This window comes from Rhea pennata, chromosome 14 (assembly GCF_028389875.1).
Source record: "Rhea pennata isolate bPtePen1 chromosome 14, bPtePen1.pri, whole genome shotgun sequence".
Lineage (NCBI taxonomy): Eukaryota > Metazoa > Chordata > Aves > Rheiformes > Rheidae > Rhea > Rhea pennata.
In genome coordinates, this window is record NC_084676.1 from 571,535 (window position 1) to 598,116 (window position 26,582).

Sequence of the window (26,582 nt, forward strand, 5' to 3'; positions counted from 1 at the left end):
GTTGATTTTGTTGACAAAAGTGATTTTTGTAAAGGAGTGACCTAATTTTGTTCCAGTTGAACTGTATTTTATTGGATCAGGTTTACTGATCAAGAAAGCAAAAGAGCAGGTGAGCATCACTAACCAGTGGAGATAAACTTGGCCTCCCTCACTCAAGAAAGCTTCAGAGATCTAAAGACTTCTAATGCCAGGGACTATTTACTCTCCAGTTAAAATGGTGTCTCCTGTGCTTACAAAAAGCACAAAAACTACATTAGGTCACTGATCATTCTTGTTACAAACGCGAAGGTCATTCTGCCCCTCCCTGCTTGCACAGCAATGAAAAGAATGTCACAGAATGCTTTTCCACAGCACTGATCCCAGAAGAGATGTTTAAGGCAGGTTCATGTTCACAATCAAGATGAATATCCTCATATAGAAATATGTTGCTCTCCAAAGCAAATGGCACAATGTTGACATAACTTCTTATGATCTGTCTGGAGTCAAGTCTTCGTCATATGGGAAGCAGACGTAGACTGGGCTGTGTCATCCAAACAGCAGTCTAGTACTCTTTCCCCTTAAGTTTCTTGCTCTCCCATGGAAGGCTTGTTGCGGATCAAGGCCTTCCATGTTGCATCAGTGTGCTCAGTGCAAGTACTAATGTGCTTTTGCAAGCAGGACTGCAACCTGAAGATAGCCTCCCACTGACAGTGTCCTCCTGACAGCTCCACAGAGAGCTGCTGAGGAGCAGGGCAGCTACTTGTGGATAGCAGGCAGGGGCTTAAACTGCCAAACTGGGCTCTAGAGCATCCTGGGATGTTTGTGCACTGGTTTGCATTGGAAATTCAGAGCAACAGCTCTTCAGAAGTCACTCTGCCTTTCTCATTGCCTGATGGCAAAAAAAAAAAAAAAAAAAAAAAAAAAAAAAAAAAAAAATCACTGTCCATCTTTCACTTTTGACTCATGGTTCAACATTCTGGATGAGATGTAAAATAAAACACATTAGGAGACAAGTTTCTCCCACCCCTCCTGAGGGTGACTACAGTAAATGATCAGACTAGTTTCTCCATCTGAACAATAATTTGCTGTTATCATCAGTGTTGCTTCTCCCTTTTAAGCTCTTCTCTTTCCCAGCATCTCCATATTTTAAACTTGGAGAAACAAATCTAGGATGAAATTATTAAAATGATATCTTTACAGTTATCACGTTGTGCTGGGTTAAGGGGAGGTTGTTGGTAGCTGGCTCAAGTTCATGTCTACACATCCTAAGTGCATTTATAAATTTCCTGAAACCAAGCACAGGCTTCTTCCAAATGTCCAAATGGCAGTGCTGAAGAGCTATCAGTTGGCTTTCAAGTCATCTTTCCACATGAGCAGTAGAAATGGTGATATCAAAAGTACCTGTCCAGTTTCCCATGTCAGAAAATGTCACTCTGTATATTTTATGTATTATTATGTAAGTATATTTTTCTGGAAATTGGCTAACGGGAATTATTCAAGGAAAAAACAGTTCCTAGTTAAACTCTAAGCTAATGGTTTGAAGAAATGCAAAGGTCTCCTTATCAGAAGATTCAGAGTTATTCAAGTCACTACATCAGTCACAAACGAAGCAATTAATAAAAATACAAGTTTGTGATCATTGTTTCTGTTTCATGTTTCACTTCGCACTTTTTTTTTTTTTTTTTTTTTTTTTTAATGAAATAAGAACAGTAGCCACTAGAGGGAGTGGAAACCGACTTGCCATTTCTCTAACTCCTGAGAACATCATAGAAGTGGGTTGGGCAATCCGAGCTGGTCTCTTATCCACACCCCATATTAAAGCATGGAAGGCATTTAGAGATCTGAGACTGAATTGTAGGAATAGGGGCTGGAAATCTTGATTCTCTCCAAAAAGGCAAGGGCCAGTTGTGTACAGCTGTGCAGGAACCAGGAGCAGGTGGCCCGTGGGAGGTTCTGGCTACATGCAGGCAGTGGGTTCTATGTTTACTGCTCTTGACCTGTGAATTGTACTAGTTGCCTGCAAGGGTGAGGTAGGAAGGAGAGCAGTGCCTGTATGAGCACTCTCTGGGAGGAAGGATGGGAATCCTGTCCTGAATATGAGGCATAAAATCTGTTTCTGACAAATTTAAAAAAGTGCATAGTCAGATGGGTTTTCTGAACTGGTATCTAGTATTGACAGTATTAAACATTATGTGGTTTAGCATGTTGTACAAGAAACAGCCTCAAAAATGAGAAATACAATAACAGATTGCATTATTTATAGTTTTTTTCCAAATTTCTATCCTTAATAAAGAACAAACATATGAAACAAGCACTTTTGCCGGGGCGGGGGGGAGGGCACGACGACACAGTATGTCCAGATTCCATATTTGCAATGATGGCCTGCTATTCCTGCCTAGTCCTTTTACATGCATTCCTTAATCCAACCTCTCCCTAACTTATTTCTTGCTACTTTAGAGCTGAGCCTAGAAACGCTGCCAGCCTGCGGGCTGAGGCTATGGTGGGTCTGTGTGGCGGTCGAGGCTGACACCAACTCCATGCCAGCGCAGAGCTTGAGACCTACAAGCAGGGTATCCTGCAACCCATTTTCCTTCCTGGGATGTGAGGGAGCACTGACTTTCATGGTTGTCCTGCCAGCGCTCTGCAGTGCTGGCCAGCTCGCCCCATCTCCACAGTGTCGGGCACCTGCAGAGAACAGCTCTTGGCCTCCTCTACTGCTAAATAATTTGGGGTCCAGGCAAAGAAAAGCTAAGCGGCAGCCCCCTAAATTTGGCTTCTGCCTCGCTGGCAGTCCAAAGCACACATCCCTCTTGGGTTCCCATGACCACCTATGGATCCAAGTGCCTTTTAGCAGCTTCATTTGACCGGCAGCATGGGACTTCCCCGCAACATTTTAACAGAGAAAAAAAGACCAAAGCATGTGCTGTGCTTTCAGTCTGCCTGGCATTTACAGCTTGTTATCTTGAAGCATATTTTTTTATTTTACTTCTATCCAGCCACTTGCTGCTGAAAAAAAAAGAAAAAAATATATACATATACATACACCAGGATTCAAACCAGAGAATACTGTAGCTGTGCAGCACCATTTGCTGGAGGACTTTCAGTTAATAGCATTCTGTTGTATTCCAGCAATAAAATCATTCGTTTTTGCACACGGAAGTGCAGCATCAAGACGTGCGGATCACATTGGGAAACATTCGGTAGTACTCTTGTCCGAATCCGTGGGGAAACATATGTTTTGTGTCTTCCTCAGAACTTAACTCGAAATGAAAGGAAGTTTTCAAAAATTTGCTCTTTAAAGAACAGCACAAACTAATCAAACATTAGCCCAAATTAATTTTCTACATTAAAAATCAGCACTGATGAGAGCCGTCTTAGATCAAATAATTTATTTAGTAATTCCATGTAAACACTTTAGATTTACTAGTAAATACAAGGCTTGCTGTTCTTTTAAATAGATCATTCAAAAAATAAGAATCTATTGTTAATGGCAGGTTTACTAGAGATCTCATTACTACTGTACAATAAGGAATTTGTTTTCTATTGACTTTAACATCTTGATTTTTCTCGTTTTGCATTTGTTTTACACACAGCCCCAAGGAAACACATTTGAACCACTCCCTTACGATGTCACTGCTGACTTTGGTGCACTGGGGAAGGTACACAGGTAAATTCTCCCATCCTGGAATTGGTAAAGGTTGATGTGAAAGTGGGATGGCAGAACTTGAATGAACACTGTTCAAAAATACATGCCTTTTCAGTCAGAAAACAAAGCATGAAGAACTTCTCTTTGGGATGTATAAAAGCAATGAGCTCCATCGTTTTCATTTACTTATCAACATAACAATACAAATATACATATCCACAATTTCTGAAGAGCATCCTACAAACTAAAGAATGCAGTGGTTCTGGGTACACCTGTACACTAAAACCAAAAGAACAATAGCTTCTTACATAGTCAAATGAAAAATAAATATCTTTATTTTCTGCCTACTTTATTTCAGTTTTCAAATAAATTTTAAATAAATCTGTACAAAGTATACTGTTACAGTATATATTTGTAAGTTAACTGAAATGCCTAAATATAACAGCACTACAATAAAGCAGTATAGATTGGCACATCTCTAATAAAGATTAACTTTTACACGCAAAAAAATACCAACTCCCATGAAATCCCTTGAGATATTTTTGGTATTTTTAGGCAAGTTATGTTCCAAACATATTACAGATGAATTTTCCTTTATCTTAAAAAGAAAATCACTTCCAGTCATTTTGCAGAGAAAGTGAACATCTATATACTTTTAAAGGGACACTATCAGGCTAAGAATATATATATATATATATATATATATATATATATTTAAAAAAGCAAAATTTTGAAGAGAAATTTTGATCAAGAAAAGGTGAGTTTTAGACTCCTTGGACACTTATACTCATCTTGCTGGGTTCTGATTCAGATCAGAGCCAGGGACCTGATCCCCTTTCCCTCTGAGGCAGAGGCAGCATTTGCACAGGCCTTTCACTCGGGACTGGGAGAAACTCCATGTCCTGTGGTCAGGCAAGTCCTTGTGGCTGGTTGCCTTTCACCCTGCACCCAGAGCTGCACAGCTCTGAGATGTGAACCGTGTCAGGAATGCTTCCAGCCAAATAAACAAGCTATAATAATAATAATAATAATAATAATTTCCACTTCGTAGTTAAAAAGGAATTAACACACATGTACTGAGGGTGAGTTTTGCTTTTTCCCTTTTCTTTTTTTTTAAAAACAAGAATCTAAAATTGATCTGACAGTGTCCCTTTGCTCAAAAGAAAGACTTCCATACTACACAGATTCGATAATGAAGCAATCTCATTTACTACAAACAGGGTGAAAAAGCCAGATACATTTAGAAATTCAAGCTTTCAAATGACATGGTCCAAGTGCAGTTGCTAATTTCATGAACTTTTGAAATCTCATAATTGCTCATTTAATGATTCTGAACTGGGAATTGGGGGACAAATATTACAGCTTAAGAGTGAGAATTTTCTCTCAGTTCTTAGTTTTCCCAATGATGTATTAAACCAATGTTTACACACTGAAAGTTAATCTTACATTAGAATGTAATGCAATATTGGCTGCAACATAAACCTATAAATAAATCTGAACTAACATAGATTAAACTCTGTTAAATATTTCTAAGTTAATAAAATATTGACAGTATTATAAAATTACAGTATTTACAATAAGAAAAAAATTTAGACTAATATATACCTTTAACAGATCTGTTCTCCAATTTGGGCTCGCAACAGAATTACGACTAGATGAACAATTTATTAAGAAAGTTGCATTGCAATACCATTTTCCCATTAGAGCTAGAGAGGGTAAGCTATCACTGCCTTGTAAAAAATAAGTGACTTCTCATGGTGGGGTGTAGCTTTTGAGTACCAAACTGGTAACAGGAGTCCTCCGCAAGACGTCTGCAGATAGGGTAGGACCAGGCTCAATTGCTCAGATTAAAGCTGTGTTATAGAACTGCCAGCAATCAGAACCACACAGGCTGTAAAAGGGGAGGAAAGGTAGTTTTCAGCTCAAAGTGTACAGCTAGAAGATGCCTGTCATTAGGGACTCCAACTAAGGCTTGCAGGAGCTTTGATTTGCACCAAAGGGAAGATAACTTTAGCTTTCGTTTCATTACGAGGCAATTAGTAAATTGTGCTCCTTAAAGGGACATAGTTAGGCTGCGGTTGTACTGAAAACACTTGTGCCGGACGTAACGATTATATGATAAAACAGCTGAAATCACATTTTGATTTTGTTCGCTTTTTGTGGGGGGGGGGTCATGTGGTCTTTTTTCTCTCTTTTTTCTCTCTTTTTTTAAATTTCGTTTGTTCAGAAGAGAAAAATCTGGCTGGGGCTGCACAGTCAACTCATTTTCTATTCCCGCCAGCTCCTCTGCTTCTCGAGTATTAGCATAATGCTGTTGTGTTTGGGTTGCAACCGCTTGCAGGAAAGGAAGCTTCAGCGCTCCCAAGTTGATTTGTCTTGGTATAAATCAAAATTCTGAAAATTATGGGAATCAGTTCCAATCAGTAAGAAACGCCAGCCCGCTTTTGGAGTCTCTCCTACCTAACAATGTCCTTTTAAGTTTCAAACCTTTTACCTGAATTTTCTCTCCGCTGCGGAGAAAAAGAGTTTGCAACAAGCTTAGGAAGGGGTAACGTTCAAATTCTCTCCCTTCTCCCCGCTTCATGCTTTGTTTACAAAAGAGAACACTTGCTTTCGCGTAGGATATTATAGAAAAAAAAAGGAGGGGGGGAATAAAGAATCATTTCCAAATTTTGATCCCACCCTGCCCTCCCCCAGCCCTGTAAAACAGAAATGTCATTTCCTGGTGTCTACTTTTGGAGAAATATTTCCTAAACCCAGGCTTGAAGATACTGGTGAGAGACCTACCCGCAGGCTTTGGAAAGGTGCACCAATGTATGCATTTGCAGGCATTTCTATCAGTTCCCGCACCAGACTGACGGGAAACACCTGTATCCTTTAAAGCAGGCTTTAAAATGTTAAAACAACAATTTGTAAACTCAGGTCTACATTACCAACAGAAGGGTCTAGGTCCTGAGGGCTCCTTTTCCGGAGATGCAGAGCAGGAAAACTAGAAAGAAAACTTGGCACCTTTCAATTACCTGCCGGTTTGTACAGGGGGGAAGTGGGGAATGAGAGAGACGAAATGACAACTGACCTTATAAACAAAGGTATGTTTAGGGCTTCTGGTTTCAGGAATAAACCGATATTTACTGGTAAAAGTCTGCCAAAAAACAAAAACAGAAACACAGGATTACTGGTAAATATTGGTTTATATGGAGAAGACAAAAAAAAAAAAAAAAAAAAAAAAAAGAAGAAGAAGAAGAAAAAAGTCATTTTGCTCCTGATCTCCGTTAAGTTCAACTTCTGCAGTCCTGAGGCATGTTGCACTGGGGTGAGTGGGAGGAATATGCCCCACAGCAGGAGCTGAGCACTCATCTAAGGCCTCCCTAGGCTCAGCTGAGTTTTTGGCAAGTGAACACCTCAAACCAGAAGCCTTATGTTTAAAGGAAAGTCAGATTTCTTTTCTTTACTCCATTTAAGCCACGTGCCTCTTTCCGGATTTCCCCCCTTTTCCAAAAGACTGCAGTTAACTGAGCAGTCCTAAAAAGTGTTTCTCTGACAGCCCAGGAGATGGAAAAGTTGTCTTCTGAAACTACTTGAAAATGACTTTGTATATAATATGGTATCTCACCATGAAGGCTGCTCGTACCTGAGCCTCTAGATTTTGACTGTTGTCCGCTACATGAGATACCATAAAATATACAAGACTGAGTGTATATTTTGAATAAAGGATTTTCTTATAAGTGGCATAAACCCATTCATTTTATTTACATGCTTATTTATTTCCAAAAATAGAGAGTTGGTCCACATTGGACAGGAGAAATCAAGAAGCCATACAGTAGAAGAGTTAAAAGTCCAACATTTAACCAAAGTACAATGAAATTCCAGAATTCCGTGGCTGACTTAAACCACAGAAACATACACGAGCCACACAGACATTTGTACAGATAGCATTATATTACCAATAATATTTGCAAACATGAGGTCAAGATGGCTAAAAAAAACAATAGAACAGAACCATAGGTCATGGCTGAAAAGAAGCAGGTTTTAAATGACTGTAACTACCAAGGGAGAACACAGCTCCCCAGAGTTGTTTCATTTTTGTTTTGTTTCTCCTTGAACTGGGAAAAAAAAGTCCTGATTTATCATTCCGGGGGATCAAAATTGAGGATTCATGTTCGACATGGTGAAAGCCAACCATATTTGACTTCCTAAACACTAACTTAACAGCTACAGTAAACCAGCCCACTAGCTATGTGAACAGCATTACAAATAGAGAATTCTTTATTTATTGTACCTTGGAAGATACAAGAATGCATGTGGCTGAAATACAAAATGCCATGGAACTGCAGAACTCCACCAGCAAACCTATGCAGGAACTGGCTGTGTTGAGTATTAATGTCAACCCAGAGGACCTGGCAATATTGCAGCACGCACACAGGAAAATACAAGCCGTGGCAAAGACCTTCTGCAGTTTCTAGGCCAAGATTTCCGACACCCTCCCGTACAGAGATGCTACAGGACTAGGCCAAGGAGCATAGGATTGTTACACGGTGCTGAGTTACACAAAGTGAAGCAAAAGCCAAAACAAAAGCCCAAACCTATAAACTTTCAGTTTTACGCTAAAGCTAGGCAAATCTGCAGGGCAGGGTCTCCTTCCCACACCCCTGGACCTGCTGGCTCTACTTGCCTTCTTGTCTTCCCTGACCCCAGCCCAGTAGACTGCTGTGTGGTGTTAAAAGATCACCTGGAAAAGAAAAAATATGCAGGTATTTATACCCTTCTTGTGTGTCGTGGGGTGTCTGAAGAAGGTCTTAATGGGTTTTGTCTTTAAAAGAAGGGATTCCCACCCTCACCATGGATCATTTTTGGCATTCAGAATTGAGGTCCTGTCTCGCTTTCTTGGAAGACTACAAATAATTAAGCCTGAACTGATTTATAGTATTAGAGGAAGCAATATCTGACTAATGAGTGAAATCTTTTTTATTCAAATGATTTATTTTTTTTTACATTAAAAAAGTCAATCAGATACCTGATGACACCTGAAGGAAAAAAAGTGTGGAGATGCATTATCCCTACATTAACGGCCTAGTTTAGCTACGTACATGGACCTCATCCAGGTAATATCTCAGTGTCTCCAAAGGATAGAAAAATAGATTTAAATCTGTACCTTTCAATTAGAAGTTTTTAAATAAATGCAAAGTGTGCTTCCAATCTACATGTTTGGGTTCTTTTGCAGAGCAAAAGTAAGTAAAATAGGGAAGACAATTGTAGCCATCCTGGTCTAAAAAACCCAAACCAAACAACCCCTATATGGAGTAGAACTACATAAAAGGGTATAAATTCATTTTTTCTTTTTCAAGTTGTATTTGACATTCACAATATTATGCTCAGTCCAATGTGGATGCTAGTATAGAGCTAATTTATAGGACACCAACAGTAATTATCTCTACCTATAAGGATTTAAAGGCAAATATACTCAATACATTTAGAAAAAATACTATTACCAAAAGGTCAGACCTTTAACAGCAGTTAAATGGAAACAATCGTGCAGTTTTCTATGTGGACAGACAGCTTTTAGTACAAGTCACTATTATCATCTGAGCCTGTAACAGACAACTTATTTTTTTCTGATTTGTGTTCTGGAACATCTCTAATCTCAGATGTGGAATATATTTATAAAAATGCTGGGCCTGATTCCATGCAGTTGGGTACGTACAACACTCCCAAATGAAACCCAAAGCCCCAAATCCTACAGAACGAGCACAAGAGATTTTGCATTGTCTTACATAAAATATCATGCAAGCATATCACAACTTTTTTTAATATTATGTGCTTTAAAGTCAGCAGATGTAATTTAACTAGAATTGAGCAATCTAATGAAATTAATATTTCTAGGGGAAGGGGACATAGGTTCTGTCAGTGACAGCCACCAGGATACCAAGGGAAAAACAGCACAGGAACATCTTGGAGCGCTAATGAACTGTATTTAATATGAGTTCAAACACAAAAGCATCTAACACACTAGCATCTAAATGTGTAATATTCAGTTATTTCTTATGGCAGGCTTTATATAGCTCTGGTTCATTTGCTTTTGCTACCCAAAATCATATGCTGAGGGAAAGATACTCTTCTTTCTGAACAAGCAAATCATTTAAAGCCTAATAATAACATTGCTAGAGCATTTAAAATTATTTTTTCTGTCTATATTGCTTTGCATTTCACAGAGTCTAACCTAACCTCTGCATACTCACAGTACCAAACTTTGTTAGGCCCTTCTGAATTTACTCCGTCACTGCCAGACTGAAGAGATGTCACTAATATAAACTGATCACTCTGTGGGCTCCTAATTGCCAATTCATATATTTAAGCACCAATGCTAACAGAAAGTCTTGAGGCAAACCCATTATTAATCTATTCTTACCATGAAACTAGGTGGTTTAGCATAGCATTTACTGTTTTCTATCAACATCTCCTGAAGGCATGGACAGCAGGAAAAGCAAGGGGATTTGCTATGACTTAAGAGATTTTTAAGAAGCCTCAACCTAATCTAGAGCAGCATAGGGCTGTTCTAGCTTACACCAATGAGCTATGGTTGCTCCCACATCTCCTGGAAAGAGAGATGACACAGGCACGCATGATTATGCACATGCATGCACAGACAATCCTCTCTCGAGAACAGAGCTGGATGAGACCTGCTTTCTTGACCTGGAAAATATTGGGCAGACCTTTCTCCCCACCCCTTCCCTTTTTTGCTCAGTATCAAAACTGAAACCTTTTAGATTCTTTGGTAAAAACAAAAGAAAACTGAACTCATCTAGACTTGTTGAGTTGCTGAGACACACTCTGGGATGTGGCAGCCCTGCAGTTCGAGCTCAGGATAGGGATTTGAACACATCACAGGAGACGTCAAGATTTCATCCTACTAACTATTCTGGGTTTCTTTCTTTCCGTCAGTCAACCAGGCTTTGCAGTTTGGACCTAGAAGCATTCACAATAAAAGATTAATGAAAATGAGCCTTTCTCCACCACACACTTCTGGTTTTAATGAATCGGTGTTTTTCAGAGGAGATTCACTTGTTCAAAAACTGCAGACCTACTCAAGAACTCCTCTATGCTCAGGAAGTCTAGGATCACCATCTCAAACTAGACTTTCGTTTACCTCGTGCTCCCTGACTGATGAACATAGGCTGGAACAAAGGAGAAACCATGATATTTCTCTTCTCATTCCAAGACTAATTTTTAAATGCTTTATTGGGAGAACTTTATTAAAAACTTTAAAAATATTCAAATAAAGATCAGCTGACTCTCCACCTCCTGCTGTTTGTCAATGTGTCCAAAGATTCTGGGAGATCATCCAGAAAACAAGCTCCTTCTTTGCAGAAAGTATGCTGCTTCCCACCTATCGCATACAGAAGTTATAGCACTTCAGTTAATCTTTCTCAGACCCAGAGTTCAGGATCACTGATCTGCAATTTCCAGTGTCCTATTTAATACTTCAATTAAAAAAATACTAGTATGTTATCTAGTCACGGACAATAGTAAACTATTTTTTAACAAGGTCTTATTTTTGTTAGTAACTTAGTGCTTCAGTCTCAAGCTACTCCAAAATTCCTAGCTACAGCTGTTGCTCTTCCACTTAAATTTATTGCTTTGCTACAGCATTTCTGCCTTAGACTCTTGAGTTTCAGAGAGAGGCTCCTCATCTTTATCATCTAAAAGGATTAGATCACAGACAGGTAAGCTCTCAAGCATACTTTGCTCCACAATGAAGCTGAGAAGTCACTCAAGTACAACGAAAAAGTGCAGAAAATTAACTGTTCCTTCATTTCTATGAACTCAGATTTCTCCTGGTTTTCTCGCTGATACAATACACTGAAAATAACAATTGTTCTCTAAGGCCTCTGGCTCTTCAAAGCTCCTCCAAATATATTTAGCTTTCAGATCACAGATTACCTGCTACATAGCATGGCTTTTTCAATCTACTTCACAAGAGTTGGACTTCTGTCTTTTGAAAGCATATTGCTGGACTCTTCCTTTATAGCTATTTTACTGTACTGATTTACACCTCAACTCTCAAGCTCTTTCATGCCTGACAGAGTTCTGCCTAACTCAGATATCTGTAACCCTTCAAGGCATCTATGAAGCTGCCATGCCAAGTTTAAGGATTTTAAGTTTCTGTTATTCTCCTCTCCAAAGTTTTATAACACAAGACTCATTTTTAGTCCAGCTTCTTCCACCCCTGAGAATGCTGAACCTGCAATTGTACTGTGGTCATTATTATTTAATGACTCAACTGTATTTATATCTTGAACCAATTCTTACATTTTAGTCCTAAATCAAGACTAACTCAAGAACAGGTTGTTAAAAGAAAGGAATCTTTAAGTAAATCAAATTTTTTTTTTCACCAAAATGTTAGCCAGCTCCTTCCAAAACAATCTGTCCAGAAAGTATGGCCATAATTGAAGTTACTCTTTCTTATAGCTTTATGAAGACTCAGCTGCCTATTTTCCCCCAAGTCCTATGAAATTCATAACTTTTTTTTTTCTGTCTGGAGATCTGGAGATCTGGAGAAAATTTGGGATTTATATCCACTTAGGTTTGACTGTATGTTCATCACCACTCCAATTTCCTCTCAGATTTTATGGCAGCTTTTCTAGATCCAGTGCTCCTTCATGCCTTTATGACCTACCATGCCTGTCCTGTATAGTTTAATGCCAGGTAGTACGGCATCTCACTCATTTTCACTGTCTTTCCCCTCTTCCATGTTTCAGTAGGCTAGCTATGTCAAGGTCTTTTTATATTCCCGGGTTTTCTAATCACCTAGTTGTGTTTAATATTTCTACACTGGTATAAAGACTTTTTTGTTTGTTTGTTTTGCCCACATGCTTATTTCTTATTCATCTTTATAGTTCAACATCCCATTAACCTTCCGCAGTATCCGGCCCTGTTCTCAACCTCCTTGTACTCTGCATGCATGAAAATTCATTACTTGCCCTCTAGTAGAAGTGGGTACACATTTTTGTTACTGATATTCCTGTTGAGCATCTTTGTACAACCCCTGGGAACACCAGCCTTCCACTAGCACCATCTTTAAACTGTCCTCCCAAAACCTTGTCCACTTTCTGTGCCGCCAGTCTAGTTCCACTTCATTGAAGTGCAACCAAGCTTACCCTGAAAAGTATTAATTTCTTAAATTCATTTAGTTATCATACCTTTTCTATCATTTTCCCAATTACATATTGAGACTTTAGCAAAAAGGTACCACCATGCCCTAAACTCTGTCTTCTTCCCAACCATACAAATTTCACTTTCCAAATATCAGAACCTCTTTCATATATGCAAAAATCACAGCCCAGGATTGTTTCAAGCACTCTGATATCTTCTAAGATTTAGTTTTGCACCCACCAAGCAGCTCATCAGATGGCCCTCATAATAATTAGGAATTGAGCCTGTGTTTCCCATGAGCAAACCCTCTGCCATCCAAGTCTCTCAAAGCTATCTCCCCAGTTTCTGGGGACCTCTTCAACACGCAAAGAACAACCGTCCTCCTCAACCAAGGTATAAACTCAATTAAAAATTACCTTTCTAGTCCTATCCAGTTACAAGTGAAATTTCCTCAGATGAAAGAATAAGGCAACCAGTGCTGAGGTTAGGATAAACTATGACCATCTGCAGGTGCTAGTTCCATCCTTTCCTCACCAGCTCGACAATTATAGCCTTGAGATACTTACCAGAGCTCTGAACGCTACCACTTGTTGCACTGTATAATATTTTATCACAAGTTAACCACTCATAAAGTATGCCTTCTCTGCACAACTGTGTGGTTCCTAGCGTAATCAAGCTGATGTTCAATTTCCGTAATTCAACTAGGATATTTGCTTTATGACCATATAAAGTCCATCTTTAAACTAAAATAGACCTTGAATGCTAACTGATTTATTTCTTTAAACCACCAATTAGAGAGTCTGATTGCACAAAATAAGTTACATATGGCCTTGCAGAAACCTGCAAGGATTCATTTACCAGGACTCTTATGGACAGATACAGCTTGGAAAACAACCTTTTTTTTTTTTTTTTTTTTTTAATTGAATGAGCCCCTGAATACAGCCTGATCAAAAGACCTTTCCACAAACCAAATTGTTTGCATTCATGAAAGCAAAGAAGAGTTACATTAATTTGCAGGGCTTAGTTCAGAATTATTAAAGCTAGAAAATATTTCAAAGCATCTAGTCCCTATTTTGCTCAGAGACCTTCTTGGTTTGTTGGCCCCCTGCAATGGTAACCCTAACATCATGAAAACCATGAGACTTGGACAAAATAATCTTTCTAAGAAAAAGAAATTTAGACCTAGTTTATTACTCTGCATCTGACAAGACACTGACTTCTCTTCTTCACCTCTGGTGCTATAAAAGCAAAAATTTTCTTAAGTTGACCTACCCACACAATTCCTGATAAGCCAATGTTATGTTGCCAGCTCTCCTCATCATCACTTGAGTGGGAGGTTTAAACACCAGATTTTACCAATTCTTTATCCACACTTCCTAGCCCAGCCATTTCTGCAAGTCTTGACAGATCAGTAAGCCCTCACAATTTGCCTAGAAATGAGAAAGCTGGGCCTTCTTCTGCTGGAGCAATGCAGAAGGATTCTTAAGACAAGAGCTGGTCTTTCAAAACCTAGCACCTGCCTGCAGACACCTAGGTAAACATGCAAATCTTGAGGAGTTTGGATCAGCTGGCACAGAGCCGGGAGAGTTGACAAGATGACACATACTCCCAAAGAATTGCTGTTTTAAACTCCTCTGTCTATATATAAAGACACAGAATAAAAGGCAAGTATAAGAAAAGCAAGTCCCAATGGTTGGGGGTGACAAACAATAAAGCCAAGAGCTTACACTGCACTCACAAAGTACTGTGCAACCAGCGCAGGTCACGGAGAAATAAAATATAGTTCTTAGTGAAACACTACAGCAACCTCAGCCTGAAAGTCAGAAAGACACACAAAGGTATAGAACTAACCTTAAGATTTTCAGTCATGCTCTGAGATGTCCTATCCAGACAAGTCTTACTCCAGGTGCACATATGCTCTTTTATACTCTGGCACATGATAGTAAGAAAAGCCTCCTCCCTTTTTTTCCTCCAAATGTTTGACCAGAGCTAGCGCACTATCTGAAAGGTACTGAAGATCTGAGATGCCCAATGATTTCAATTTGGGTCACCCGTCAAGATATCCACCATCGATGGAAAGAAGGAAAAGCAGTCACTGCTCATTTTCTCCACCTTCTACTCCCAGCAATATAAATCACCCAGGTATATACATTATATAAGCGCATATACACTATATAAGCTTAGCCTCTTCCAGCTAGCCTGCAGTTTCATCTCAACACTGGGTTTATTAACACAGCTTAAAACATAAATGAGCTGAAAAAACACGTGTAGAGTTCAACACCGCAAGAGAGACTCCCCAGCTCAGATTTCCTCACATACTGACCCTAAAGCCCCATATATCAATGTCCATCCACTCCAGAGTAGCTGAGCATTGACCCAGTGTGATCATGTGAGATCTCTCTGAGAGCAAATGAGCCACTCAGGCTCAACTCCCATACCTTCTAGCAAGTCTGCAAGTGCAACAGTGCCACTTCATGGTCAAACTAATCGACCTGCAAAAGTTGATCAGCAAAGACACCTTTCTTACACCAAGACTGTCACAAATATGAATTGAAAGCATAATCTTTGTACCATGTCCAAGATGAAATCCAAACTCAGTTGGCTCAACATGATCAAAGGGATTCAGATGCAGTTTGCAAATGAGCTTTACAAACAGTTCTCCATAGATGTCAACATGCTAAACAAGATGACATTATGATATTTCAGTGTACACAGGTTCTTCCTGAACAGTGCTCTAAATCTCTTAAGATAAGCATACACTTTGCCTTCCCTAGGACACACTGCTGATCAGCTCCCATAACAGCCATTCCCCAAGTTTTCACTAGCCAAGAGGGACACATCTTTCTACACTGCAAGCTGTAACCTCACACTTCTCTCAACTGCAACAGAAAGAATGAAGCTTTTCTTCACTTCCTGCATATTTCAGGGCACTGTTTCCAAAAAAACAAAACAAACAAATAAAAAGAAACCCACCATGACCACCACCAACAAAAAAACTTCTGCACCACAGCCAGGAAGGCTCAGAACAAACTTCCACTGCCAGCATTGTAGCCAGTCCTCTTTCCACTTCAGTTTCCTACATGTCCTAGGCCAAAGGAGAGACTAACGTGTATTTTTACAAAGCTAAAGGCAGGAAGATGGACAGCAAATCAACTGATCACCAGCAAAGCCAAGAAATAGCCTGAGTTAACCTAGAGAACTATCTGCTGATGGAAGATCCAGAAGATAACTGTTCAAAAAAGCCACCTTATCGATGATCCAGTGATTTTACACTCCATAACCTCTAGCTTGGTTCAGTGGACCTAATGCCCACTAAGGGTTAGAGCACAAGGCACACTTCTGGAGCTTGTCTTCTGAATCTAGTCTGCATGCTCTGAGACTCCTCTATGATAAACACCAAAATACGGTACATAGAGACAATAGAGTTGCTTCCAAAGCGCACTCCTGAGCTACAAAGCTCATGCAGATACATGCCGTGAGCACTCTGGGACGTTCATTATGAGATTCCAAGTCATCCAAAATAAGAAAGTATCCATAGGCTTTCTAAAACCAATCTAAGCAGGGCTCTGTCTCAGCAGGACAGGTTGTCCTCTAGAGCAAAAGACTCAAACCAAATTCTCTTTTCAGACAAATGTGTACAAATAATATTGATCTGAATAAGAACATCGAAGCATTATTTAGAAATATCCAGCCATTCGTTCTGTCTCATTTTAATCCAGCCAACACTCAAACATAGATAGTAAGGCCAGCAGTTGCCTTTTCTCACTTAATATCCAATTGACATTTCTGTGAAAACATGCCTCGTTTCTCACTATATAAATTCAACTCTCCCTCTTCTGTGGTATTTTGCCTCAAATCAGCTACACAAGTGTTTATTATTTTTATAGATGCAGGCACGACATGCTCTCAGTCTCCCAACAAACATTGTTTTTCTGACTTTAGTCGCACAGACCGGACCTGCGGAGTGACCCAGCCCTGGCCCGTGGTGAGCTCTGCTCCACATCCATCTCCTCCCACTGCTCCCCTTGGATCCTGGCTGCCCAAATCCTCTGGGCTACCTAGATGGTTCAGCTACTGCAGGGGGCAAGGAAACTTGAGAAATGTTTCCCAGAGCTGCTGTGATCTGGCTGTTGACGTTTTTCTCTGTAAATGCCACCATGTATCCTCCGCATTCAACATCACTTCAAACACCAAAACATTCAAAATGTGGCCAATACCCATCTTAACTATCTAGTCCTGCCTGCCTAACCCTCCTCTCCTACTACATGCTTTCTGAAAGCCATAGAAATCTGCTAAACTCCCTTTTTCTCATCCTTCAGCTGGCTCTTTCAAAGGAGATCTCCTCCATCTGTGACAGGTAGGACCTTCTCCTCCAGAACAGTCTTTTTACCTGCCTTGGTACCTGCCCGAGTCCCTAGCTTCTGACTGGTTACAGCAACTAACCCATGGGCAACAACAGCATCTTACGTGCTCGCAGGTGAGTGCTTCAGAAAACTAATCTGTTCATCTCTTCCCTTCCCAAATACTCCACTAGCAACACTTCCACGTGATCCATATTGCAATAAAATACTCACTATACCCTGAGAGAGTAACTCTGTGGATATCTAACTGTTGACAATCCGGTATTTCCTTCTCCACGGTATAAACAGCCATTCTGATTTGTGGTAGTTCCAAAAAAATCCTTGTTAGCCCGCTCATGCTTTGCGAGAAACGAGACGTTGCAAACTACAGCATAGGCTGACCTCCCCCCACGCTTGCAGAGGCCACTAAAAACACAGTGCCATCAAGAACTAACATTTCTCCAAAGGATAAAAGCACGTGCGAGACAACCATCCGGCACAAATGCTACACGGGCAAGGAGATGGTACTGCTCATCCAAGCCGGGTGTACGGGGCTCCCCTACTCCAGCACGCCGCCTTCACCAAATCAGCAGAGCCTTCGCCATTTGCCACCAGCCCATTAATCTCAGCAATTTCAACACAAGAAATCCAACTTAAAGAGGGAAAAAAAGAAAAGCCATGCACTTCAGGTCCAAAGATCAGGTTCTGGGTCAAATAGGCTTTTAAAAACTGCTAGCATTTCAAAAGTTCATTAGATTATCCTTAACTTGCTTTCAACTATATATATGCATCTCCATGCCACATTTGCAGCCCACACACAATATTTTGCAGTATCACAGAATTAAATCACGTGAACGTAACCAGTGTAAAAGGAACCATAGACTTGGGGGGGAAGAAAAGCTCTGGGCTGAAATTATCCTTCATTGTTACAAGCCACACTGGAGTTTGCAACAGCTTAAGGAATCGAGAATAAAAATGGAACTGGCTTGTTTACTGTGTCAGCTTTGTCAAAACATTTTGACAACACTTTGCATGCAGCCGGCTTCTCTGTTCTGCTACCAAAAACGCAAATCCTTTCACCTATCTTTACACGCCACAAAATGAAACCATGAGAGTAAAATTTTTAGTTAGAGAAGTGCATGTGCAAAAAATACACAACCTGGCCCAAAGAACTTAAAACTACACGAGACTCCTTTTTCAAACAGTCCAAACATCAGCGCTAACAGTGACCCTTCCATTACACAAGCAGCAGCCAGCAGAGGAGGAGAATAAAGAATAAAAGTTGGGTAAGCCTGATAATAAGCAAAGGAAAAAAAGTGCAAAACAGGATTTTAAAAGTGCAGTTAAAAAAAATTCTTGACAGTGTCCTTTTAACAGAGAAGCTCTCCAGGATTTTAGGTAGAATCCTATCTCTTGAAAAACAAACCAGGCCAATAAGAAGCAGCAGGTTTTTGACTGAGAAAATTGCCACGTTGTGGAATAATTTACTTCCACTAACTTTTTCCAACTCACCTATCAGAGATGGAGACTCATTTTCTACACATTGGACTAGCAAAACCCAGGAAATTTGTTGGTTTTAGGCATACTTTGAAATTTCATGTTTCACAAGAGTCCCCCAAAAATATAAACCTGTTTTAGCATTCTTGTACATTAATGTCAGGATTTCCACCTCTAGCTCCCACAACTTTTGAAGCAAACAAGTCAATCAGATTTGGTATATGCCCTGAAAGACGAAATGGAAGGTCTAAGGTTTAAGCAAACAACAAAAAAATAAAGTCAGTGCTCTGCAAGGTGGTGGATCCAAACTCACTTGGATCCGCTGAAGTCATCAATCCAAAACACTTAGTAATTTTACTTAGAAGAAAAAAAGCTTAAGTTGTCCAACTTAGAGAAAACAAGAAGTGGCAGATCTTTGAAGAAGGGAGACAGTGTGCAAGTGCAAAAATATAACATCATGCCATAGTTCACCACCTTATAAGAAACCATAGAAGTGGGTGGTTTTATTTTATTTTTCCTCTTAGATGCCAGGGAAAAATACTTCCCAAAGGTCAGTTTGAGAGTTTACAGGTACTAAACTACATCAAGGTGGAAGCATGAAGCAAAGACACATCAAAAACGTCAGCTTTTCACAAATTCTTGCTGAAAAGGTGCACGTGCTATTAGTAAAAATGCATATCTACCAAATCTCCACTGACTACCAAAAGGCTACTTGCATACGAGAGGTCGCATTAATTGGCAAAATCAATGCTTGTATTTTTGCCTTCTCCTTCCACCCACCTCCCCAATTTTTCTTGTTTCATTTTCCTTGGGAGACATAACAGCGCCACTGCATTAGAACGTACAAGAAATGAAAACAGTGAGTACGACTGATATAGATCCATTGACTTTTTATTACAAATGTACTTGATCACTTGGCTTCAAAAAGTTTAAATCAATCCCTATTTTCTGTACGCCAGTACAAAGTAAAATCTATTTTACAAATTAAATACCTAAAAATTTGACAAAAATATTAAAGTTTGATGGAAAAAACAGTTATAAAAATCTTAAATCCCCTTTTAAGAAGGTAAGAGATAACATCCCCTCCCAACCCCACAGTCCTGTTATACAATATTAATAGTCATTTTTAGAATAGGTAGGTATGTTATATTTTGCTGTTAGCATACAAGTCACTCTAATAGCTTTATCTGTATATACTCCAGTTAGTGCATGAATGCCATCTGATTGAATATATTCAGCTATCTTTAACTGATCCCTATTTTACATTTAAGAGCTTGCATAGTTTGAAGGGACAAAGGTTATACTACAGCTAATCATAAAAAGGTGGTTACAGTGCTATTTTTAAAGGCAACAAAGTAATTGCTCCCTCAAAAAAGAAGTTATCAGTCAGCTCTGAGCAGGGGTTAAAATTATCAGCAGCTTTCTGCCTCGCTTGATAGGATCGCATCCACCTCGCTACTCAGGTGCCCAGACTGGACAGCCCTTCTACTCTTTACAAAAGTAAAGTTTTTAGGTTTTCAACTGCTTCTCAAAGAACGCTACACTGAGCAAATTTCAACCCCTGCAAGGGATATGCAAGAAAGCGACACTGTCAAGTATTTTTTTTTTCATTTTTTTTAAGAAAAAGCTCTCCATCACATAGGAATATGCCTCATTGGAAGCTCAGGGACAGCATCCCATCCTGACCCCACAACGGACTCTAATTACTCTTCCTCCGCCCCCACGGTTCCTCCTTGGCTGAAGCTGTCAACTTCCTCAGCATCCCAGACACTGGTGCTAGTTTTGCTACAGGTCAGGTTAGTTAACTTTCGCTCCCCTTGCAGCTGGGCAGCTGCCTCTCACAGCAGCATCGTAAGCAGAACCATAAATAAGAGGCACGAATCAACAGCGGCTAGTACTTTTTCTTTTTCTTTTTTTATTTAACTTCTCAGAGACAAAGTAATTTTACTTTTTTTTTTTAACAAAAAAAATATACGGACTTTGAATTTGGAGGACATTTCTCCGTTTAGAGTAGAAGCAGTTTAAAGGGAGGTCATATTTTAATGGTAAATTACTTGACAGTGTCCCTTTAACCTAAAAATAAAATAATGTCAGTATTGCAATGAATTTCAAGTTTTCTTGCACGTAGTCATTATAAAGTAGTTTTATCATGCTCTTGGACCTATTCTACAAGACATTTAAAAGCATATCATCAAGGAAAATATAAGGCATACTTCTCAGGAATTAGATATCTTGGCACATTTGAGCATACTGTCTTTTTTTTAAAAAACAACACATATGGTCAAATATACCTTTCTTCTTCTAACATTAAACAGGGTTTTCTGTACTTTGTTTTAAATACTGAGATATTAGAGCCTTGGTAAAGTACCGAGCACCTCTGGGAAAAAAAACAAAAACAACAACAAAAAAAAAAAACTTTACAGTCATTTAGTCTTTCATTATCATCATTCATAAAGTCCTAGAACATATATAACGTGCATTAAAAGAAAAAAAAAACAGCAAAAAAATAAAAAAGGAAAACCCAAAACACAACAAAAACTGACCACAAATTCTCAGACACTGTTCACAAAACTGCCGGAACGGTGTTAAGCTGTAATGGTATGACTGGAACTGCACGACCCATGCACTTCTTGACTCAGGCAGATCCCAGGCAGGATCCGAATTATACAGGTAAAGAAAATTCCCCATCAGTCAGCTGGGACCCAGGGGAGAAGTCTACCTATTTAACAGAGCTTACATGAACTCCAAAGGTGAAGAAGGACACTTTGCTGTGTTTTCATTGACTCACACTACTTATTGCTGATAACATAAAAACATTTTGTAACTACAAGCAATGTGGGTCAATCCGCAATATAACAACTTTTAAAACTGCAGTGAACAGTAGAACCAAGACAATCAAGTAGCAAAACCAAAGCAATTAATTTCCTAACTATATCTAGCAGCATGGAGAATGCAGTCCTTTACACATCACAGTTGAAGTACAATAAATGAAACTGCTCATCAAGACCCTCCAAAAAAAAAAAAAAAAAAAAAAAAAAAAAAAAAAAAAGCAGGTTATTAGACAATGTTGACATGCAATTGAGAACCATTTCAAATGTCACATTATGCACTCTGAAAGCTTATTTTACTACTTGGAAATAGGAAAAGTGCACATTAAAGCAATTTTAAACATTTCCAGTGATTGTTAAAGAAACAGAAACACCTAACTACTGTACTGTCATCTCATATTTAACTTTCTGTGAACACTAACAACAAACTTCTTTAAAGGGAAACACATGGTACAATGGAAACAGCTTGTTTTGACACTTACAGTACATCTCCACAGAGAAAAAAAAATAAAGGGAATTATAATTTTAAATGGAAATTAAAAGACAGCAGAAAATAAAATTATTTAAAACAAGCTTTTTTTTCCCCCACCCTTCTAAAACTTCATCCTTAACAATCAATAAAAAGCACAGACAACTTCCTGTTCCTACAGGTGGTGCCTTCTATATACAGCAGCTAGGTCTACTACATGGTTAACTTTGCCAAGAACGCTAAGAAAAATGATTGCATCCAAAAAACTTTTGAGTGGAACAAGATCCTAGTTTCTCTTAAATGCTTTCTACTCAATTCCAGCCAAGAAAAAAAAAAGTTTTGTTTTTACTGTTTAAGGCATCTTTTTTTATATAACATTTTCTCTTCACTCATAATGATGATAGTCATGCAGCAGTTTAATGATAAAAATATATTAATATTTTACTATACAGCAGCAAGAAGTTAGTCAATTAAAAGCACACAAACTTTTTTAAAAAGAAAAAAAAATGTAAAAGTCTATTATTACAAATAATTTCAATTTGGAGAACACAATTTGACAAATTAGTGTTCTGATAAATTCTGCATTTTCATACCCTATGCTTTTACTAGAGCTCACAAGTACATACTTTCGAGAGAAGGCTTGCACACTTGGGGGAAGGGAAGGGGTCACAACTACATTTATAACGTATGTAGCCAGTAATAACTAGCACCACAGCTACATGGAAATCCTTTACAGACACCAACTTGGCTTTCACTTTTAAATGAAACTCAAAATCCCATGGCTCAGTAGGATTACTCTATAATTGCGTTGCACTGATTTCTAACAGGCCTACAGAAGTTAACAGCACTGGCACAAATCAAAGTATAAGTTCAGAACTCTTACAAGTTTAGGAGATAGTGCTAGTGCCAGTGACGACACAAAAGACTCACTACCTGTTGTCCAAAAACAGGTTTACTGGAAATTGCTGCACGTTAGGTTAAGTACTTTAAGTACACATAATAAAAAAAATATATTATGAACAATACAAGTACATCTCATATACACAATAATGACAATACGCCTACTTAGTTGTAAACCAAACAGGTGCAGAAAAATATGGGAGGAAATCTTTACTTCTTTTTTTTTTTTTCCTTTTTTTCCTTTTCTTTTTTTTTTTACTATTTGAATAACTTTGGTTCAAACGTAAAAATCACAAGTTAGCAAATTTCATTTAAATGCCTTTTTTAATAATTTTTCTTCATGTTCACAGAAGTTTCACTGACCATTTTTATATGTTTAAGGTCCAGATGCAATGCATATTGTATAAAAGAGAGCACTTATTGTTTACCTTGCATGAATTAAACCTACGTACCTTTTAACTCTACAAACTTCTGCATAACATTTAGACAAAGCTCAGACACACAGCATGCCTAGCCCTCATATATATATACACATCTCTAATCACAGGTATATAGGGTGTCAAATATACTATAATAACCTCCATGTAAGGTTTGAAATTTGGTAACAAAATGAGAAGAAAAAACTAAAAATATTATTTTACGTGTTCTAAAATATCTCTTTTTTTTGTGCTAAAGTCAAATGTTAGCTCAACATGAAAAGGACTTTTTTATATAATTCAGCAATATTATAATCTTGACCATTTTTGCAAACACTTTTAATAATAATAGCTTAAACGTGTACAAAAGTTCTTGGTTAATTAGGGAAATAAACACTCAGTTCTTTATATTTTTAATCAAGTAGGAAACACAGTTCATATATAATGTTATTACTTTTTTTGAATTTTTTTGTTTGTTTTGTTTTTAGCAGCTGCTTACTGTTTTGATACGGTGGGTAAAGTGGAGGAACATCCAGCGATGGGTGGCAGGTCGGAGGAGTTGCTCGGCTGTCAGTTTGTGGAGGCTGTCGGGTGGGTGGTGCTCCCTTGGAGCTCTGAACAGGTGCACGGTTTTTTTTATTTCTCGGTTTTTTTGTCGTTTGCTGTTTGTTTTCCCTCTTTTGACGCCTGGCATCGTTTCTCTCTCGGGTTGCGTGCCGCGGTCTCTCTGTTCTGCCCGGGACAGGCTCAGTCTCTGGGGGGGGGGAAGGGGGGGGGTGTGTCTCTGTGCAGCAGGCAGGGAGGCAGCGAGGGCAGGCCGAGTCGGGATCAATCCTCCTCGGGCTCCTCGGCCTGCAGCAGGGCCCCGGGCGGCCCGGCGGCGGCGGCGGCGGCGGCGCTGCTCTCCGCCTCGGGCTGCTGCTCGGCCCCTGCGCCCGCGGAGGAGGCGGCGGCGGCGGCGCGCTTGTCCCGCTGCTTCTCCTGGATCTTCTTCATCTCGTCCGAGTACTTGCAGAAGGTGTGGCCGAACTTGGCCCACACCTTGTAGGGGACGGTGATGGAGTTGCGGTAGGTGGGCTTCACCTCGCTCACCCGCATGAACACGCCGTACTTGTTGGAGCCCACGTCGAAGAAGAAACGCTTGTTGTCCACAGTCAAGGAGGTGCCCTCGGGCAGCTCGGCCGGCTCCTCCTCCACGCCGTAGTCGTCGATGAGCTTGGCCAGGGCGTCGCGGAACTCGATGAGCCCCTGCGCCGGCAGCGCGATGGTCTGGCCCTGCGTGGAGCCCAGCCCCGGGCCGCGGTTCACGGTCTGGCGGATGCGGAGGAAGCGCCCGCGCTGGTTCTCCTTCAGATCCATGTAGTACTTGCGGTTCTCCCGCACCAGGAACTCGCTCTTGAGCGCCCGGCGCGGCTCGTCGGCCGCCTGCGCCAGCTCGGGCGGCTGGCTGGGCCCCAGCTGCGCGTAGTGCTCGATGAAGTCGCCCAGGTAGTCGCGGAACTCCACGGCCACCGACATGGAGAGCGTGAGGCGGCTCTTGTTGCCGCCGGCGCCCACCTCGGCGATCTTGAGGAAGCGGCCCTTGGCGTTCTGCTTGACGTCCAGGTAGAAGCGCTTGTTCTGGATGTCCACCCGCTTGGAGGCCAGCTCCTGCGTCTCGTGCTGCAGGCCGCCCCCCGGGCCGCCGCCGCCGCCCGAGCCCGGCCCCCCGGAGCCCGGCGCGCCCCCGCCGCCGCCGCCGCCCTGCTCGCTGCCACTGTCTCTGTCCGCCATGATGCTGCCCGCCCCTGCGCCCGGCCGCCGCCGCCGCCTCCGGCCGCCGCCGGCCGCCGCCTCCGGCCGCCGGCCGCCCGCTCGCTCGCCCCGGGCGCCGCTTGCCGCCGCCGCCGCCCGCCGCCGCCGCCGGCCGCCCCCGGCCGCCGCCCGCCGCCGCCGCTCCTCCTGCCGCCGCCGCCGCCGCTGCTGCAACAACCCCCGCGGCCACCAGCCGGCCGCTCTCGCGAGATCTGCGCCGCAGCGAGGAGAGGGCGCGGGAAGCGGCAGAGAGAGGCGCACCGGCGCGGGGCCGCCCCGCCGCGCGGGCAGCAGCGCCGCGCCGACGGGCGGCCGCACCGCGCCGCGCCGCGCTGCCCGGCCCGGCCCGGCCCCGCGGCGGGGGGCTGCGCGGGCGCGCCCGCCGCTGCCCGCCCCCGCCGGACAGCTCCACTCCGCCGGACGGGCAGGCACGCCCCCCGCCCGCCCCGGCCCGGCCCAGCCCGCCCCGGCCCGGCCCGGCCCGGCCCGTCGGCGAGCGACCTGGCCGCCCGCGAGCGGGCCCCGGGGGCGCGGCTCCTGCCCGTGACAGCCCCCGCACCCTGCCCCACCAGGACGGGAGTCGCGGCCCTGGGGCCGCCGCCCGGGCCGCCGCGGCCGTCGTCCACTGCTCGCTGCCGGCGGGAGCTCGCGACGGGGCCGGCGCCGCCGGGCCCAAGCTCTCGGGGCCACCGGTGCGCGGAGGCCCCGCCGCACCAGCCGCTTCCGCCGCGTCGGCGGAACGTTTCAGCTATCGGCAGCGGGCACCGAAGGAGATCCCCGTCGGCAGCAAGGACGGAGCGGCTGGGCACGGCTGTTCCCCGGTGATAGCCCAGGATGTCCCGCTGCCGGGGCCCGTTCCTGGCCCGGGTGCTGCCTCCTGTTTGTTTTCCAACGAGAAAAAAAAGCAGGGGGAAACAAGGAAAAAGAAGAAAATGAGGTTTTCAGCGCTTTGCGGACGTGCAGGGGTCTTTTTTGAAAGCCATCGAAAGGACGGGCCTCGCTGGAGGGAACCGCTCCGGGCACCCCTCCCGGGAGCGGAGGACCGAGAGCGTCCCTGCAACACCCCGAACCTGACGGGCCGATCCTCCCTCCGGGCTCTCGGGCCAGCGGGCTGGACCGCGGCGCGGAGCCCTGTCGGGGCAGGTCGCCCTCCCCCCCGTACGGCTCCTGCCGGCGGCACGCCTGATGCTCCGTGTTTTCCCCACGGAAATTCGTTGTCTCGCCACGACGGCGCCTGAGCATCCCCCCCGCGACGTGGCTGGCGGGGCCCGGTGGTCCGGCATCAGAGGCGCTTTGGCGAGCGGCAGACCCGGTGCAGCTCCGGGGGCCAGGTCCCGGGGCTGCCTCGTTCCCCACCCCCTGCCCGGCCCGGGGGGAAGGTTTGGCCCCAGCAGCTCCGTTACTGGCGTGGCACAGCTGGATGCGGCCCGCGGGCCCGTCGCTCCCTCGGCAAGGCCGAGCTTTGCGGGGATTCCGGGGAGCGAGAGGCACTTTCGGCGTGGCGACCGGCAGGAGGGTTTGCGGGGCCGCTGGTCAATCCTGACCCTTCGAGGTGACTCAGCG

General features: G+C 42.3%; 1 protein-coding gene across 4 annotated transcripts; it reads right to left on the reverse strand.

Moving 5' to 3' along the window:
• Nucleotides 1-3,094: 3,094 nt before the first annotated feature.
• Nucleotides 3,095-24,998, reverse strand: PURA (purine rich element binding protein A). Of its 4 annotated transcripts, XR_009959908.1 has the most exons (4): nt 23,725-24,998; nt 6,702-6,767; nt 6,559-6,614; nt 3,095-5,516 (listed from the first exon to the last, which is right to left on the reverse strand). XR_009959908.1 is itself a non-coding variant. In XM_062587531.1 (1 exon), the coding sequence occupies exon 1, from the start codon at nt 24,996-24,998 to the stop codon at nt 24,054-24,056; it is 945 nt and encodes a 314-aa protein (XP_062443515.1). In that variant the 3' UTR covers nt 23,115-24,053. The 4 variants fall into 4 exon arrangements, 1 of the variants encoding a protein (XP_062443515.1); XR_009959906.1 differs by lacking the exon at nt 6,559-6,614; XR_009959907.1 differs by having other exon boundaries at nt 3,095-6,614.
• Between the last annotated feature and the right edge of the window lie 1,584 nt (nt 24,999-26,582).